Here is a 20,567-nt window from a genome sequence, read left to right as displayed (position 1 = left end):
TAAGCCTAGTCATTCAAAGTAACAATTTGAATGTCTTTCTCATAGCTTTAAATCAAAAACAAGACAGACATGCTGATTTTGCAGCATTAACGGAAGGGAAGTAAAAAAAATAAAAATCAATAAAAAATACATAATGTCAACAATTAATCCTAACTAGATTTTGCTCTATGAGTAGGAGTTTTGATGGATTCAACTACTTTAAAATTACAATATAAAACGTATTTTAGGAATACTGAAGTATATCAGGTAGACACCAATACCTCTTTGTGGCTGCTAACTATAAAGATACAAGACCTACTAAACAGAAAAATCAGTTAATAGGAAACAAGCTAAACACAGCTCAATTAAAGTCCTGGAATCAATGCGGTACACATTTTCCACTATTCTGGTGTTTTTTGTTTTGGGGTTGGGTTTTTTTTTTTTTCTCCTTACATGGGCTACGATCTGTTCCTCTCCCTAGGTAAAGAAAATTTATATAGCCAGTATTTAAAAAAACCCCGAAAATTATCTCTGTGGAAAGGACAGATTGAAATACTTCATTTTCAAGCACATACTATTATAAGTTTTGGGGGTGCTGTTTCAATTAAGGAAACTGTTTACAGAAGAAATGTTGAGTTTACCTCACAGCCACAAAAGTCCTGAAGAAAATAAGCAAAGCATTGGATGACATTAATGTGTTTCTGGCAATCTTTACTGGAATAGCAGATGAACACTTTTGGCCGGGGACGAAGTCTTTCCACATGGAGACCTGCAGCATATGCTGAAGATTCTGAGCTCTCCTCATCTAGATGGGAATATATATTTTCTAAATTGGAAGAGAGAGAGAGAGTTCACACTTTATAGCTTGGTTTTGTTTTGTTTTAAACTTTTGTAGGCTCGTTACTAATGCATACAGTAATATGCATTAGTATATTACTAATGATATAGATATTTTTTCAAATATCTCTATTTGAAAAGATATTTCTTTCCTTTCCAGCCTGAAAAAGAAGAGTTGCACAGGCTCTATTTATCCAGCTTATGAGTTGCTATGTATGTGGAACACACTTGGAAAATGAAATGTGTAGTTATTACTGTACAACTCAGAAAACTTAAGAAAGGTTTATTTTATAAATAGAATGAGGTTGTTTCACCTCTATCCAGCTTCAACAGTCTTCACCTCTCTGTTCAAATATTGTAAGCCTTAAAGATGTACCATCATCAAGAGTTTCCTGTATAACAAAGTCTCGTTTAAAAAAAAAAAAAAAACAACAAACAAAAACAAAAACCCCCCAAAAAAAACCAAAACACAACACAAGCCAGGTAAGAATATTTAACTCCAGGAACACAGATCCCTTCAGAATATCATACAGTATCTCTCTGGTGTATATACACACACACACACGTTTGGACATTAATTTGAATTAAGATATTATTAATTTAAATCAAAATAGCTATTAGTGTTTCTTTCCTTGTAGAGATACTTTTATGCTGGAATATAAAAGTCTGGTCTTATGCCAGTTCTACAGTTGATCAAGCTAATTTGGAATAAAGCATGAGTATTTCAAAAAACAAATATCCATCTAGTGATTTAATTTAGAACAATTCATCAGGAATAACTATTCTGGAACAACTCTCTCTGTAGACAAATCCTTAGCGATTTGTCTGTTTGTTTTGTTGGAACTGTGCTAGCTGTGAGCAAAGGGATAGCTACAGAAGACCAGAAGGTAAAAGGATTTAACCCAGATGGCATATAGCACTTGCAGTATACCTCAGTACCAAAATTTAGATGGATAATACAGATATGTGAGGTTTGGGGAAGTAGTATCTCTTTCCATATTCATGAAACCACATGATTTCCTAGGTTCTACAAAAAAATGCCAACTGATTTTTAACATCTCAATGTAACAAATGTGGCTTGCCAGCTCCTGGACACAGAGGAGAGGGAAGTCAGCAAAGAGGGATGGAATCTAATTTAGAGAAACATCTGCAAGTAAGTCTTAGAAAGAGTAAATTTAGGAAGATGGCTTAGAACGAAGTGTAAAGGCAACTTCCAGGAAAGTGAGCAAATCTGGAATAATAGATACAGGCAGTATTCCAGACAGCGCCGAGAATTGTATTGGTATCACATGGCTTTACTTTCCTTCTGGTTTAAAATAAATATGGATTAGACATTTCTGATTGAAATAACGGAATGTTTAAATTGTATCAATTTACAGATCTGTTTGTATTCTACATGGTCATGTAGTACTTTCACAAATAAAAAGAAACCCAAACCCAAAAATATTTCCCAACAGCAATTTTGTTCTCTCCTTTCTACAGTTGTGCTGGTTTTGGCTGGGATAGAGTTAATTTTCTTCATAGCAGCTTGTATGGGGCTCTGTTTTGGATTTGTGCTGAAAACAGTGTTGATAACACAGGGACGTTTTAGTTATTGCTGAGCAGTGCTGACACAGAGTCAAGGCCTCTTCTGCTTCTCACCCCACCAGCGAGCAGGCTGGGGGTGCATGAGAAGCTGGGAGGGGGCACAGCCGGGACAGCTGACCCCAACTGGCCAAAGGGATATCCCACACCATAGGATGTCATGCTCAGCATATAAAGCTGGGGGAACAAGAAGGAAGGGGGGGGACGTTCAGAGTGATGGCGTCTGTCTTCCCAGGTCACCGTTAAGCGTGATGGAGCCCTGCTTTCCTGGAGATGGCTGAACACCTGCCTGCTGATGGGAAGTGGTGAATGAATTCCTCGTTTTGCTTTGCTTGCGTGCGCGGCTTTTGCTTTCCCTATTAAACTGTCTTTATCTCAACCCATGAGTTTTCTCACTTTCACCCCTCCAATTCTCTCCCCCATCCCACTGGGGGGAGTGAGCAAGCAGCTGGGTGGTGCTTAGTTGCCAGCTGGGGTTAAACCATGACAACAGTTAAGTCTTGATTTGTGATACAACACTTTCTATGGCAACAAATTACAATCAAGCACTGATTGAGAATTTGCTACAAGTTTCAACAAACAAAAAAGCTGTGAGGAGGAAGGAGAGAGAAGTAGAAAAGAAAAGAGAGCTCTTCAGATAAAGGTGTTTCTGGAATAAACCTACCAGTTAAGACTTTTTTGGTTGCAAAAGTGCATCTTTAAATGGAACTCTGTATTGAATAAACCCTCTTACCTTGCTGTTTCTTGCGGCACATCACTGTGAAAAGTGTTGCAAATGCTGAAATGACAACTAATGGGACTGTAATGGCAATAGCTCTTATTGGTCCAGCCCACGGAGAATGTACTTTGAAAAATAAAGCAGAATTAGCCATATGCAAATAAGCTATATTATAATTATCTAATCAATCTTCACACTGGGAATGCAAAACTGCTGCAGTACACTATTATCAGGTAATCCTCAAATATACAGTAGAATCAAACATCATGTTCTGCTCCATTTTAAATGGGTTTTATGCTGACTGTCCCCATCACCACAGCATTAGAGTGACTAACATAAGCAACAACTGCTGCATGCCAACTCATAGCTCCCCCCATGAGAAGAACTTTACATGAAGTGTAGTTTTGATAAGATACACAATTGTTATTTGGACCTGACAGATTTTTGTTCCAGGGTGCTGAACTAGCCACTTAGAAAGAACGGTCTTCCTGCATAGATTACCTTTAGCGATGTGCATTAGGATTCAGTCCATTTTGCCCATTGCCTTCAACTGTGGCTGTTTTGCGTCTGCAGTTACATTCTGAAATCCCTATTTAGCTTCTCAATAACTGGTCTGATACATAGACATGCTAAGCATTCACCTGACAGGTTTTCCAGACTGCTTGATTTGATTTCAGGGCTGAAGTACACAGGCAGGTAATATGTTTAGGCTGCTCTCGGTTTCATTACATTACTTCCACACTACTGTATGCATCAGTTGTGTGCAATTAAGATACAGGCTATCGTTCTTCATATCCATATATACAACAAAAGTGACTTTCCCACAAAGATTTCCAACTATATATTGATATAAACTGTACTAAATATAACTGTACAGAGATGCAGATGTGTATGTACAAGTGTGCATGTCTACTCTTTTTTCATTAGGTCAAAAAAATCACAGCACAATTGCCTCAGTAGTCTTGATTATGGCAAACAGACAAAGGTCAAATCGAGATTTATCTCCAACATAATTAAAACTGAATCTAAATTAATTATGTAAATACTGTTTAAAAAAACAAAATTCATACCTGGTTTTAGTGCATAGTGCATTGTTTTCCTTGTTGTATTAGTGTCATCAACCAGCTTTGAAAAGTAAAAGTTTAATTTTATTTTGTGGAAATTCAATTTTATTTATTTTCTGCAATACGTAAACAACTATAACACCTTTCATGACCAAATATGAAGAAACTTGCTGTTCAAAAAGTTAAAATTAAAGACCACCACAAACCATTAAGTAGTGAAATCCTTTGTCTTTGTTGGTACATAGTTTAATGTTCTAATATTAACTTTCAGAGTTCACACTGTCATCATCAAGGGAAATACACAGCTTTTAAGTATAGCAAAAATTGACCAAACTACAGAATTCCAATTAAAAAAAAACCCACTAAAATCAAAGTCCAAGAATTATGCAGGCCCACAACTTTACTCAAAGGCACAGATGAAACTGCTATGCACTCAGGGAAGCAAAGCTATGGAAAGGTCAAGAACAATCTGTCTAAAAACCTTTACTTGCCCAAGGTACTTCAGTAGGGATGCCTGAAGTCCAGTTTTACCAGAGTGTGACTTAAAATACTTTAACTTCAGTTAATTTCTCCATTAACATATTAATTTAGCTGTTGCACAAGTGACTATAAATATTACCTCAATTATATAATCCCCTGGAGATACATTCTGAAGAACACAACTTGTAGTATCTGTGTTTTGCTCCTAAACCAAAGAAAGAGAAAGCCATTCACATACTTTTAAAACCTAATAAAAAAGTACATTCACATTGATTTAGAAATATACAGTGCCCTCCTGTATTAAGACACCTTAAACCAGCAAAACTGTCTCGCCATTCAAATATGCAAGGACTACAATCCTCTGCCTGCATAACTACAACATGATTAATTATCAAATAAGACTTTAAAAGTTTGATCTAATACATAAACTCTACATTATGCCCTGAAGCTCCCTACCTTTCAGAGACTTAGGATGAAAGGTTGACCAGTGAGAACAAACTTGCCATTAAATATTAACCAAAGTTAAGGAAAATAATACAGCAAATTGCAGCTCCCATAAGATGACTTAGGCACACAGCTGTACAAAATCACAGAGTGCCTAGTTCCATGCACATGCTAAAATGAGAGCTATCTTGTGATACCATCTCAGATGGGTAATCTATAAAGTGGTCAAATCTGGTGCAAAGGTGAAATAAAAAAAGTAGGAAATAATATGTATAACAAACATAAAAAACCTGCAGTTTGAAGTACTAATTAGTTGTAGGGTCTTCAAGAGAAAGAACAGTCTCTTCCCATGTGCTTACACTATCCAGCTCCAATGGAGCCCTCAAGCCTGGTTTTGACTGGTGAGTGCTATTACAATACAATTATTATTTACACAAATAGTACCAAATAGTTTAAAAATTTTAGAACTGATAGTGTTCTATATTATATTAAGTTTTTAACATTTCTATAAAACCTTAGAACATCGAATATTAATAGGTTTTGTGCTTTTAAGAGTTTCAAAACTCAGCAACATACCTGTTTGCAGGTCTTTTGCTTAAATAGCCCTTCATGCTTAAGCTTGTAGTGAAGAAAGTAATATCTAAAGCCGAAGTTGTGAGGTGCATGATCAAAGGACACTTGCATGTTAAAACCCTGCTGGGTAACATTCAGATTCCTTGGCTTCCAGTCTGTCAGAGGAGATATTCATGAATTGGAAAAAAGTGACTCTTCAAGTACAGTAACTTTTTGTAAGATGAATATACAGAAAGTATTACATTTTACTTACAAGGTTTGCAGACAAGGTTTTCTGGCTGTAGCAACAATTCACATGCTACAAATACACACAAAAATTATTAATGATACATTATCAAAATGCTATGCTACTTAAATAGAAAAAGAACGAGGACAAAAGAAGGGAGTCCATCGTTTTGAAGACAATACCCCTATTTCTTTCCCAGTCTCTAATATGCCTGGAGTAAATATATTTTGCAAATTTAGCTTCTTCGTTATGATTTCAAGTCCCTTCTCATCTCTATATGAGAAAACACAGGTTCATTAATTTGAAAGTAGCATTCCTTAGTGAGACAAAAGGGATAGCACCAGGCACAGCACAGCAGGAGAAGAAGTTGGAACTAGCCTTAAATACATTTACTCAGAGTAAATAAGTATGCTGAGCACTATTACAAAGACAAATGTTGCTGCGGTCTGCATCAACAGACAGACTTGAAAATATTTTAAGAACATTTCATAGGGGAAAAAAAACTAAGTAGGACAAATATCAACATTTCACCCCAAAGGGTACTTGCAGTTTCTCATCACATTATTTAAGCACTGAGGAAAGCTTATTCAAGTTTCTTCTCTCTAACTCCAATGAGAATTGCTAAGTAATTTTGAGAAATTCAACTTGATTTGTTGCTATCTCATTTTATATGTACTCATCTGTATCTCTCTCTAGATATCTGTTTTCAAAACTGTGACCTCAAAAACAAAAACAGCCTGAGCTTCTTCACAATGCCCAGAGAGGAGGAGGAGCAAACCATCTTCATCAGTCAAATGTTCCTGAGAACCATGGAAGTAATCCTGCTATAGGCAAACCTGGGATAATCTCAGGCCTACCTGAGACTTTTCTTCTGGTTGTTGCCTAACATGTATTATCATACACCACAGATTGATCAGTGGCATCCAAATTCTTTCCACTTAACACCCAGAACTTCCTTCAAAGACTATGTCAGTAACTATCTTAACCCAGAGTCATCTAACAACTACATCAACTACACTCCTTTGTTGGAAAAACTAAAAAGCCTGGGGGAGGGGAGGCACCCATTGGTGAAGAGATGATATGCAATACTATATTGTATGCAATACTTACGTCTAGTTCGGAAGAAAAACGGGTGATAATTACTTTCATTTTTAATGGAAGGAAAAGGAACAATCTTTACAAAGTAATCTGTTTCAAACTTCAGATTTACAAAGGACTGGGATTCCATTCCCTACAAAAAGACAAGATTGCAATGTATTTTAAAACCAACGATTATAACTAAAAGTATCTTTCAAAAAAGGCCCACAGTTTTGCAAACATAAGCAGAAATTAATACATTAAGAATCCTTTATGTACCCCTCCATTACACATTGACTTGAGGAATCTCAATACAGAGTTGGATGTGGACTATTACAGACGTGCACCTGTACTCCAAAGTCACCCAAATGACAGTTTCCAGCTTCAGGAAAGCTTCTATAGAAGGCAAATAGATCTATCGCTAGATCAACAACTATCATTAGTTTAAAGAATAATACTTTTAGGAAGCAACCTGCATCCTAGTAAACAGCACATTGTGTATATATTTAGACAGAGATATATTTATATTTATATGCAGCATATAAACACTTTCAAGACCACTCACACAATCAAGGAACAATGAAACTTTTCTTGAAACAAAACACTTACTGTTCGTTTAAAACTGGGGCTGAGCTGCTTTGGATCTTTTAAAACCATCTGCTGGCATTGTCTTCCCTCTGATTTTAACTCCTCAAGTATTACTCGAAATCCTTTCAGGTATTCAATCCCTGCAAACAGCAGGGCATTTAAATAGAAGACTAATATTTCAAAATGCGTAATGTGGTACTTCATGTAATTTGAATTTATTTCATTTGTCTTTAAAAATAAAACTTACCATTCATATGAAATATGTTTGTGTTTTAATACCTGTTGTTGTATGTCAGTTCTTCCCACATTTTCTATCTTGCCTATTTAGAACTCAATCTTTGGCAAAGGCTACAATTACTACATACTCATGTAATACTTAGACCATAGGTGCCCACATCTCAGCTGGGGTTTCCAAATTATCACTGCACAATAAGTTACTGTTACCTTCATCACCCTCAGGAATACTTCCTAGTAACTTCACATTTCCATTATTAGCAATGAAATATAACATTTTGCTAGCAAATTATAGAAATACTCCTTTATAACATCTTCCTATCATTTCTGAGACTACCAGATTAAAGTGGTAGTGGTTGTTACAACTTCTTTAGTTCTAGTATAGTATGGGATAACAGAAAACTTGACTTAAATGGAATGGAATTTATTCCACTGAGTGAATACTTCCAGTTATTTATAACTGATGCCAAAACTACACCCTTTTTTTTTTTTTCCAAGTTACTCTAACACAACTAACTCTCTGCATAGTGTCTTTACATTTCTTTGCAATTTTCTCATTGTGGAATCACTTCGTTATATGACTAAACTGAGTCACGGTGATGCAAACATCACAGGACAATGCCAGAGTGTTACCTTGTGATAGTTCTGTGGCTCAAATATCAAAGTCACTGCACAGTTCTTCAAGACTAACTACCACTACTTCATCTAATTATCTATTTTCAACAGCACTACATATGGCAGAATACATGTTTATCAAAGACACAGCCACAGTCGTTGTAAGCGAACTGCTACATAAATCAAAAAGGATTAATCTGAGTTTATGCTATGCTTGTCAAATTAAAAAACAATCCCAAATGCATGATTTTCCATGGACCTCCTCTGTTTCACTAGTTTTCATGGTTTTGTGGTTGTTTTTTTTTTAATGTTTTATAATCTTGTAGAAGATAAAGACCATGAGTTGCCCAATGTGTTCTTAATATTCCATGGAACAAAAGCACTATTTGTGCTTACATGAAGACCATGAAAGAGAAAGCGTAAAGTCTCCGTGTTACCAGAGATGTTTCAACGGCAGTTCTGTCCTCAAGCGCTTTCCAAAGGATTAACCTCTGATCATTACAAGAAAGAACACCAAGCTTTGTTTCCCATAAAGATTTGATTCATCCAGTCTGCAGCTGAAGATTACCTAATGCTTTCAGCTGCACAGTTTTGCAGAATTAAGTGTAATTTTCATACACTCTTTTAAATCCCAGAAATTAATCATTATTTTTAATTTAAAAAATTATGAAAGCATGATTTAATACTGAGAGGCCACAAAAAAAAAAAGACAATTTTTCATATCTAAAATGTTTGATTTCATAAATGCAGGTCTAGGCTAAAAAATTTATATCAAGATTAATAAATACACATTTGCATTATTAGCCGTATCTCCTCATTTAGGATGCAATCCTACCACATGAATGGGAACTTCCAGCTCTTACTAAATCGTAAGAAAAACCTGATTTAAAAGCTTTTTGAGGGAGTATGAACCATGAAATATCAAGTTGAGACTCTGCTGTATGAGAAAAAGAACACGAAAAAAAACAAATTTCTGTTTTAATTTTGAAAACTGTGTTGTGCTTAACTAATTATTTCATGGATATGGAAAAGCACCTTTGCAGTTAAAATTCTTTAATGAAGTATTAAAAACATTCAAGACGGAAACTCCACCTCTTTCATTTGCTAAACACAGGTGATGAAAAAAATGAGTTTATATTAAGTTACTCTATTTAGGACCTTAATTAGTGTGAAGAAAAAAATGGTGAGCAGGTGTTGGTACAGAGAGAGCGCACTATAGTGCAGTGGTCTCCAAATTTTGTTGATCATGCACTCCTATCAACAAAAAAAATTTTGAGCACAAACCCCCAGTATATTTATAAAATATCCATATATACTACTGTGCTAATATTTTATGTACATTATAAAATATACACAAAAATTAAAAAGCATTATATAAAGATTTAAAACTTTTAAAAATAAATTTTATTAATGATAAAAAAAACTTCTTTTGTTCCCACTTAAAAATATTAATAATAGTATTTTTTAGTGAGAGCTATGTGATTGAATATGCTTCATTATTTTTTTAAAATCTTGGTTTAACACTTTGTGATATGGCAATTTGAAGGTCTGGTTCTAGGTTCAGTTGATTTTGTTACTTGCCTTTAATGGCTGTCATAGCTGAAAAAACAACCTCACTAAGATACATGGATCCAAATGGAGGAATTGCGTCATCGGCTGTATTTACTAAATCATGATACTCATTTTTCACTTCCATCCTCTACTTATGCAAAGGTTTTTCTTAAAATTTGGCTAGTAAATTTCTATTTCCCTGATGTCAGTTGTTCTTGCAAACTAATCAGAATGTGTTGCATTTTTATATTTTTAACAAATGGGTTCAAAACCCACTGAAACTCTGCATTCAGAAGATTTTTAAACAGACTAGGAAAGTGTGTTTCCTGATTTTTTAACTGTAAAAATACGAGAGTTTCTATAGCTGAGAAGCTGGCATTGTTTTCAGCAACAAAATCACATAACAAAGGAAACATTTCCAAACATCCATTTTCAAAAAGCTCTTTCCATAGTATGAGTTTCTTTTGAAAAGCAGTTACTTTCTCACTCATTGTTAAAATGCCACCTTTACCGTGAAGAGACACATTAAGTGTGGTTTCGGTTTGTGGTTTTTTGGGAGGGGGGTTTTGTTTTGTTTTTTAAATGTCTGCTAGGTAGCACACTATTGACAGCCACTTGTCATTACAGAAAAGGTCAGCAAATTTGGAACACTTGTCTTTTTGTGAAAGAAGAATGCTTAATTCAAAGATTTGAGTCTGACAAGTCTTAAGCAGTTTGCCACAAGATAACCAGTGAACCTCTGTGTGGCACAAAATATTTTCATGGTCACTCCCCATCTCATTACAAAGTATTGTAAAGATTCTACTATTTAAATGTCTTGTTTTTATAGAACTAACCACACTGATAACATCCTGTGCATTTCTGGCTCCACCTTCATTGCTGCAATAGTTTCCCTATGAATGATGCAATGACTGAATTTCACGTGCGGTGCTATCTCTGTAGCCTTATGCCGGAATACTTTTTTTCATTCCAGTATTTCCCTGTATTATTTCAGCCAGTTTTACTGTGGCAGGAAGAACAAGTGTTTCCCCAGCAGTATGTGGCTTTTTGTCTTTCACTATTAAGTAAGAAATCTGAAAAGAGATTTCACAAGAAAAGGCTTCTAAAGATTTGTCATTAAGTTTAGTGAAATTTTATACTTTGAGTACCGCATGGCTTCCAACATTGCTGAAAAAATTGTAGAGGTTTGTCTTCATGTTCCAGCTGCTTAGTTTTCAAGTGTCTTGCCAATCGTGCTGGCTTCACAGTATTAGCTAATATCTCAAGGCACACTATACGCTTAGGGCAAGGTACATCGTTAACAATGGCAGGTGTAAATCTGTATTTCGAATAGTCTTGATAATTTTGGCCAACTTTTTATAGGAACTGATTAGTCATTGTGTTTACCTTCTAATGTGGTTGACAAAGAGCCTGTACTAGGAGTAGGGGAACTGTCAGCTCTGCTATTTTCTGGTTGTTCGCATGTGCTCACATTATTAGTATTATCTTCGATTATCTTAAGTCACTTGTCCATTTCATCGTGATGATTAGTTTAGTTAAAACTAGATAATATAATCAGTAAATCCACTTTGCCTGGCACACATACACTGCAATACATCACAGTATGTTGAAAGCAAATGAAAGAGTGAGGGCACCACTGTGAACCCCTCCACATTGTAGAACACCAGCTCTTCCTTCAGGATACCTCATGTGAAATATGAGCATCTGACAGACCGACTAAGTGTGCCAGTGTCAAACCATATATTAAATATTAGTAAAGCTTAGTTTTTCTTTTCAAGATTTAAAAAATATGTAAATAGAAGTTCTAAAGTTTTCTACACATGCCCCAGTGGATCACCTTGTGCACCCCGCACTTTGGAGATTATTGCTCTACTGGGCAACAAGGTACTTCCAGTGACATTTAAGTGATTGAGGAACATTCTCAGTGACCAGATCTGACAAGGAAACACATTAAAGTTTGTAAAGCTGTGATATACAAACTGTATATCAATCTTCCACCTGTAAGACAATCTTCATCCTAAAGAATCTGGAAGTGTATTGGCAATTAAGCTCAATCAATGCCACTGAAATGCACCAATGCCTTGGGGCAGAGAACGAAATCAGGGCTATCGCACAGGAAAAATTCAACAAACTGGAATAATAAAAAGCAGCGTATGGCTGCAGAGAGCATCCTAGTTTTAAGGATATTTCAAGTGAGCTATTAAAAGTAGCAGCTTTGCAAAGCTGTTAAGAACTTCGTTCTTTCTTAAGCAGTTTGCTTCAATGACTCCAAGCATAATTTAATTATTTTACTTAATACCAATCAGCAAGACATTATTACCAAACATGACGAATTAGTCCATTCCCCTCTACCACTTACCGATGGCATTTGCTGTCCAAAGTATCGTCACTGCAACCTGTTCATAACATGCATACTGACTGATAGTTATATTCTGCACATCTCCAATCACATTTTTTCCCACTGAATTCAGATAAGGCGTGCAGTCTAAAAATATGGAGAAATAAACGCTTTAAGAAAAACATTCTAGCTGACGTTCTTGTGCCATACCAGAGCAAGTAAATCATAATCTGCCAACAGCACCTCATCTTACAAGATCTATTCAAGCAACCAGTTTCCAACATGACCCGCATCTTTCCATGTAAATAAAGAATGAAGTTAATTTCATAGAATCATAGAATCATTTAGGTTGGAAAAGACCCTTAAGATCGAGTCCAACCTAACATTTCTTCAAGATTGAGCAAACTAAAAGTACATGTGCACTATTTATTCTATAAAAATAAGTACTGTATTGTAAATCTATATGAAGCTTTTGTCTCAGGACACTGAAAAACACCAAAACTTTACAAATCATTGAGCACAACCACTTTCACCAGTTGCAAAATCCTAGTTCACAGGACTCCAAAGGAAATTACCAGTTTATAATACCAGTGTAGCCTGTACCACAGTAAGAGTAAAAATGACATGTGCTGGGACTCCCAAAAGAGAACAACTTTTCCTCACTAATTACTCAAAAGAACATGGGGTCTGACATTAATTTTGTGCATGTACAGTGCTTAGAGCAAGAGAATGTTGGTCAATGATCAGGCACGTATGAGAACAATGAACAATGTGAAGCTTTAGAACTGGTGCTCAAAAAGAGCTTTTTAACCACGATACTGCTTGGTCCTGACCACGAAGAACCTACTGCCTAAATCCATCTCATCTCTGTCATCCATTCAGTAGCCACATCCCTGTAGACCATTTTCCTGCCACTGGATCCAGTCAGAACTGTTTTTGTCTTGTTATCCTCACAAAATACAGTGTACTCCCTAAAGTTACAGCTCCACAAACACGTCGTTATAGAAAACCTCAGCTTTCACTAATAAACTAAAAGAAAAACATTCTTGACTTTGTTGTTGAACTTGACTGTGTCTTTATGCATTCAAAACAAGAAAACAAATAACCCCGAATTTTATTACTTTTAAAGCCTTACAATGTTTAGGCTCATATTTTGTGGCAGGAAGAGAAAGAGCAGCCAGAGAATTCAATAGTTCTGGAGCACAGTGTACATGAAGACATGTATGCACAAACATTCTGCTTTTGAACTAGTGAAGCCAACAAAATCCAGAAAAAGTTGACCAGTAGACTACATATTACTGACTAACGATTAATTCTAAAAAACTGAGATAATCTATATGCTATGCATTTGTCTATACAGAGTTTGTAGAAAGGAAACATGAAAAATCAAATGTTATGATAAGCCAATGCAGGAAATTTGAATTTAATTTGAAGGTGTGATCTTAAAGGCAAGGAAAGTAAACCTATTAACTGAAAAGCAGTTTTAGAATATGGCTTTTCACTATGAGTAACAATGGTAAGGGGTCTTTTATGTAACTGCCACACAAATAAGAATAGAATAGTTTGTACAACATTGGCTTTTACAAAAGCTGGGCAGCTGGGACTAAACTCTGCTGTTTGTAGAATTCTGTTGCTATGAGTGAACTCAATGACAGCATGAACTTCCTCTTAGGAGAACAGAGTATCTCTTCCAATGGAAAGTTTGAAGTAACTTTAGGTCTGGATCTAATTAATAGCAAGCCCAAGATTTTGGATCCTGGTTACTAAAATTTTATGGTCAAATGACAATTTGCCAAAATGGAATACAGCACAAATGTCTGAAGTTTGACTGTGAGTCACTGATTTACATTTTTAAAGAACAACAGATTTAGGAAGAAAACAGCAGGGGAAAATTGCACTTTTCAGGAAACCACTTCTTTTACTCAAATACAAGTGAAATGCTAAAATATACAAACATTTGTTTTTCACCTGAATACTCTAACCAACTAATTTAACAACATAAAACACAGTTTGCTAGAGTTGCTGTGTGGCAAAATAAAAGCTTTTAAATCACAGCCAGTAAGCCAAATTCTCTCATGCTGGCTTATTCACAATAAGTACGTATTTCCATATTATAGGAACTCTTTAGCCTTGATATCAGGGAACTCTTTTCCTAGTACTGCAGAACTCAAATAACTCCTTTGTCCAGGAAGCATGTAGTGCCAGCAGAATTTTGAATTAACACTTGTCATTGGTTAAACACAGTTCCTGGTGCCAGAATTAATGGAAAAAGCACGACAGATACTGGGACTTAAACAGACTCCATTGTATTAACTAAACGTGGGGATCTCTGTTCTGACTGATAGTATTTCCTGTTTTTCTTTAAGTAGCTAAAAAAGTCATAACTGTTTTGTAGCGACCACTTACCTCTTGTACAATCTGACATACTTAAATTTTGCTCATTTTAAATATCAACATCAAATTAGATTAAAAAAAATTCAGTGAAGGATTGCAAATCCAGAAATTAACATAAAAATAGAGGAACAAGAGGATGATCAAAATGAAACAAAAGCACTATTGTTCGGTTTCCTGATACATGCTCTCAATGATGAAATTTTACCCACATTCAACATCTGAGGTAATTTCTTTGGGTAGGCAAAAAAACAACCTGTGACTTGCACTGGCATTAATACAAACATTACTGCTGTAAATTAGGACCCTCTCTTGACCGTACATGGAGTTTATATTGATGATGGCCACTAACTGCCCAAATAAGGATAAATTCCCAACATAGTCAATAGTCATACTTTACTGACTAGACAACATAGATGACAAAAACCTTTAAAAAATGAAAACAATAAGATACAGCCATTTAGCAGACATTTGAAGAGGTCTGAAGTATTATTACTGCAACCTGCTTATTACTGTTATTATGCTAGTGATTACTTTCTTCTTAGTTTAGCTGCAAAACAGACCACATCTGCTAGAGTACTAAAACCATCTGTCTTCACTGAAAACGTAGACAGCAGTTTTCCACTAACCTGGTCCTTAACACTGTAGCTAATGAAGAGTTCCAACTACTTCAACTAGATGAAGAGATGCTATTGATCTTCAATATTCATATTCAATATTGATCCTTGCAAAGACACATTTTTAATATATTCGCTGTATATGTGTATATACAAACGACACGTTTTCTACCTTGAGACACACTTTACACCACTTTCCCCCAATGTTACACAGAGAAAGGATGTATAAAGCTTGAAATAATTCTTTCCTATGACTTTGGGTGTAGTGAACCTTTCAATGACTACATTCTTTCACATAATAAAATCATTATGTATAATTTTTCAGCCAAATACTGGGCAGAAGATATAGGCCAATCTGAAAGTGAAATTAGTACAAATTATTAGATCATTTTATTATCGGTGAAACACAGCAAGGAGAAGAGCCACCAGACCCAGCAGAAACAAATCTAGATTTTAAAATTATGTCAATACTAACGAGTTCATGCTAGTCTTAGAGTCATTTTTAAGAGACATGTTGCTATATATTGACAACTGTGATGGAGTCCTTGATTTTTGTGAATATAGTGCAAATTTGCAACTTACTGTCATATTTAAAGGTGACATTGAGTAGTCCATTGTTCTTGGTGACTGATGACAGCCCCTGTAGAGAAATATCAAGAGAATAATTCAATTAAAGCAAGCTATTTTTAACTTATGTAGATTTTTACTTTTTAAATAGTTTGTTGGAGGATGATAGAGCTCATGATTTTTTTCTTTGTTTGGGCACACCATCCATCAATCTGAACACAAGCAATGATAGAACAGATTGCATGCACCTGCATGCATTCACCTGTCATCAACTTTCCAAGTATAATACTCAAAGAAGTGAAAACAAAGAGAAATGAAAGTCTGAATATAATATTTGCATGAAGACATGAAATTGTGACTTAAGTAGTATGACTTGCCCAGTAGAGATACGAATCATAGAAGCTTATTTTTGAAAGAAAGCTATGTGAAGTTCTCAACTTCCACCATCTAGGTTAATCGTGCCCATACAAAAACCACACCTTTAATCAAGGTTTAATGACAAATCAAATTGGGTTCTCCAGGGCAAATACAATGCAAGAGAAGAGAGAACGTCAGCCTGAAAAAGCTGATCTCAATTCCACAGTCATGAAAGAGTATCAGAAGTTCAGAGAGAAGAAGGAATGTCACTGCTAAGCACTGTGGTCATAGCACTTCAGCTCTATTTTCTTGGTGAATGTCATTTTCAGGAAAGAAATTAGAAGTAGGAGCAAAGCAGTAGAAGAACTGATTAAAGAGCACTCATCACCTCCCAGACACTACTCATCTCATTAACTACCTCAAAACAAGTGCCTGAAGGACTCTATTATCTATTTGTCAATTGGGCAAACTAACCCACCAAGTTTTCAGCACACTCAGAATTCATCTATAATTAAGTCATCCTTTTTTCATAACTCTAATATTATTCAATATTCACAAGAACTACACAGAACTCGAAGCTTAACATAAACTGAGGTATGATAAGCCAGGACACAAAACCTACAGGCTGGTTCATCAGTGTGCCTGAATTGTATATGGGAGAAACTTACTACAGAGAGAGTATCAATGTTCAGTGTCTAGATATGTGCCCACATCTATCCTTCCTTAAATTATTTTGTACAGATATATTTTTATGTAATTTATGTTTCTCTGCCTGATATCATTCCTGTGGAATTTATAGTTCCATATGCTTTGTCTTATGTGGTTTATGCACTGAATTACTTTTCTGTTGTATTTATTTGTGAGATGCCCCCATATAGAGGCCCCAATCATCTTAACATGTATTGTAAATATTTTAAAGAAATTCTTGCTGAGAAGAAGTTAATTAGACAAAAACAGAGATGGAGAATTTGAATTTCCATCTTCTCATTGATTATCGGCTAAAATCAACAAAGAGTTAAAGGAGAACAAATGAAACAGTGGATTTCCAACTGGAATAATTCAGATAATTATATACCATAACTTTTCCAGTAGAAGTGCATATTGTAGAAATCCATTATGCTACATCAGACACCCTTTCCTATTATAAAATATTATTAAAGCAGATACTGCCATCGTTGCTGAGTGTCACAGAAACCAAGGACCAACCGGAGAACTATTCCATTGCTTTCCCAGGGAGGAACCCAGACGCATACACAGGCTGATAAGTCTGCTGTCTCTTCTATACTTATAGAAAAGAACTTTGGACTTCAGAGATGTAATACCTTACCCTTCAGAAAGCACTGAAATTGTTTTTGAAACACAAAATATAGCATCAGTCTCTCTAGACACAAAATTGAAAACTGGAACACTGATTCTTATGCAGTAATATTCCCTGAAAGGCAAATATCATAGAATCATAGAATCATTAAGGTTGGAAGAGACCTCCAAGATCGAGTCCAACCATCAACCCAACACCACCATGCCTACTAAACCATGTCCCTAAGCGCCTCATCTACACGTCTTTTAAATACTTCCAGGGATGGTGACTCAACCACTTCCCTGGGCAGCCTGTTCCAATGTTTAACCACTCTTTCAGTAAAGACATTTTTCCTCACATCCAATCTAAACCCCCCCTGGCGCAACTTGAGGCCATTTCCTCTCGTCCTGTCGCTTGTTACTTGGGAGAAGAGACCGACACCCACCTCGCTACAACCTCCTTTCAGGTAGTTGTAGAGAGCAATGAGGTCTCCCCTCAGCCTCCTTTTCTCCAGGCTAAACAACCCCAGTTCCCTCAGCCGCTCCTCATAAGACTTGTTCTCCAGACCCCTCACCAGCCTCGTTGCCCTTCTCTGGACACGTTCCAACATCTCAACATCCTTCTTGTAGTGAGGGGCCATCATCATATAAATATCATCATATTTACCATTATCTTTAAAAAAAAAAAACCACCCATTTACATAGACTTGTATCGGGGTTTACCACTACAATGTAAAGAGCAGAAGTTAATAGCATAAAAGGACTCCAACAGTAATTAGATGTAAGGATCACGCGTAAACATTCACTATGTGTCACTTAATAGTCAGACAGGTATTTAGAAAGAAAAACAGGGTATGACTTGTTACCTTTAAAAAAAAAAAAGTAAAACACTACATAAAGGATGAAAGCAAATCAGATCTTGACAGTATTGATAGAAGTTAAATTTGTAACCTTACTTTCTTCTTAGGTGGCTTTTCATTTGTTTAATTTTGATTTAGTTTGGCATTAAACAAGCTGTTATACAAAAAGGTTTCCTGAAACAGGAAGGTGTCAATCTTTTTCAGTCTTAACCTTTCTGTTAATACCTGTTTTATTCTGACTCATTTTCTGTTTCTCCTAAACTATATAAAAATGTCATTTAACTTACTACTACAGCAACACAGACATTATGTGTTTGATTAAAAAATGATGAAAAAGAAACTATTGACTCTTCATGTTTATAAATAAAGGCAGATAAACCATCAAATTAATTGTTACCTGTCTTCCTTTTGTCCTAGAGCTGAAGTTTTGAGAGACATAAATTTCACCAAACCCTACATAAAATTAGCACAAGTATTTTAATTCATTAGATAGGATCTTTTATATCCTATATTTTAAAAAAATATAAAATAGCAATATTTTTCATGGCACCTTTAATTGCATTTCTACTGGGATTATGGTGACATCACAAAATATGTAACAGTAGAAGTATAAATCAATACCACAATCATTAATAAAGTAGATGCAAAAAGTAAATATAACATAAGCCAAACTCTGCTGAACTTAAGCACATGAGACTTACTGGTTGTAAAAATTTGCTCCCAAGTGTATAAAAGGTGCAAAAAGGCTGCAGTAATTTGCAAGAGAATTAGGGTCACCTTAAAAGTGTTGATCTAGGTAATTGTCATATTAGTTGTAAATTAAAACATGTAACCTAGTCAGATAATTTCATCGTGCTAAACTTTGGTATTAATCCTCCAAGTACTTAATGCTGTGAGTTTAAAAATGTATTCTTCCAGGAAGCATTCCCTTGTTTTTAAGCCATAAAGTATTTGTGCTATTTAAATGGCTTATACCTAAAACAACTTGTTTATAGCATCTTTCTTTGAAACTACAAATACTAATGCTATGGCCTTAGGGCTCTACATCCTTAGTTAATTAACCACTACCATTTGTTGAATTTACATGCAGCTTTTAATTTATTCTGAACTTTACTAGAAAGCAAGTCTCCATTGCCTGGAGCTTTGTCTACAAAATCCCTTTGGTCCACGTACTTTTATACACACTGACTGAGAAGGAATACATGGAAAGAAAACAGCCAAAACATCTTTTATGAAGAACTATAGATCACTGATCTTTAAACAGATAATCAAAGTTGAAATGCACACAGATTGAATTACAAATAATCTTGTTTGTCAAAAAGCGGGGGTAGGGGATGTTACCCACAATAACATTAAATCTCACATTATGTGAGCTCAAAGCACAGAACTCCACAGAAAACATGATAAGCTAAGATCCAAATCCTGCATCTATATTGGGCAAGCAAGCCAGAAAGAATTTCCATCACATACCTCAAATCAGAGATCAATGTTGGATCTGTTCCTCAATCCACATGAACAGCTTGAATAGTTAAGGTCAAGAACCTAAGATAGCTTAAATCAGCACAGTTCTGAATAACACTAATACACATCATCTCCTGAAGAATTAACAACTCATTTGGATGTTCAAGGCACGTGCAGGCATTTCATTTTATTTAAATATCCATCTTTCAATATGAAAGGGCACAAGTATTAATAAGAGGCAAAGATTATCACATGAAGTTAACCTGTATTTTTGTTTTTCTAATACCTACCCTTCATTTATCGTAACAGCTTATTAATGAAATCCACTTATGACAACTCTTTCTACCCATTACCAGGCCAGAGAGGAACAAAGTTAGGATTACATTTCCAGAAATAAAGCTTACATGAAATTTTTGACCACAGGAACTAATTGTGCCTCCAAGAAACGTTAAATTTATCTAATGTTCTGGCATCAGAGGCATAAATTAAATACAATGGAAAGAAATAAAAAATCTGCTTAATTTTTATTGTTGAACTTTTCCCTCTTCCTTTTAATCTAGAACATATAGTGTTTCATATTTGAAAGTAACATCTATTTTTTATATTTGACAATTCCTGCCAGAGATGGCATTGGTGATTTCAGATTTGTCCTACGAATAACCGTTTTTACAAATAATATTGAAATATATCAACTTTTGTTGAGCAAACAC

The 20,567-nt window shown here is 35.4% G+C and overlaps 1 protein-coding gene across 1 annotated transcript in view; it reads right to left on the bottom strand.

Annotated features, from left to right (window-relative positions):
• Positions 1–20,567, bottom strand: part of IL17RD (interleukin 17 receptor D) — a 52,424-nt gene that overhangs the window by 6,434 nt on the left and 25,423 nt on the right. Inside the window, exons 2-11 of the mRNA XM_009322318.1 lie at positions 15,899–15,956; positions 12,330–12,455; positions 7,592–7,710; positions 7,016–7,136; positions 5,933–5,977; positions 5,683–5,834; positions 4,802–4,867; positions 4,189–4,243; positions 3,134–3,244; positions 621–805 (exon numbers count right to left, since the gene is read on the bottom strand). Of these exons, the coding sequence (XP_009320593.1) occupies positions 621–805; positions 3,134–3,244; positions 4,189–4,243; positions 4,802–4,867; positions 5,683–5,834; positions 5,933–5,977; positions 7,016–7,136; positions 7,592–7,639 (783 nt within the window). The 5' untranslated portion in view covers positions 7,640–7,710; positions 12,330–12,455; positions 15,899–15,956. The remainder of the gene's footprint in view (positions 1–620; positions 806–3,133; positions 3,245–4,188; positions 4,244–4,801; positions 4,868–5,682; positions 5,835–5,932; positions 5,978–7,015; positions 7,137–7,591; positions 7,711–12,329; positions 12,456–15,898; positions 15,957–20,567) is intronic.

Source organism: Pygoscelis adeliae, unplaced genomic scaffold (assembly GCF_000699105.1).
Source record: "Pygoscelis adeliae isolate BGI_AS28 unplaced genomic scaffold, ASM69910v1 Scaffold404, whole genome shotgun sequence".
NCBI classification, from domain to species: domain Eukaryota; kingdom Metazoa; phylum Chordata; class Aves; order Sphenisciformes; family Spheniscidae; genus Pygoscelis; species Pygoscelis adeliae.
This window is presented reverse-complemented; position numbering and strand designations above follow the sequence as displayed.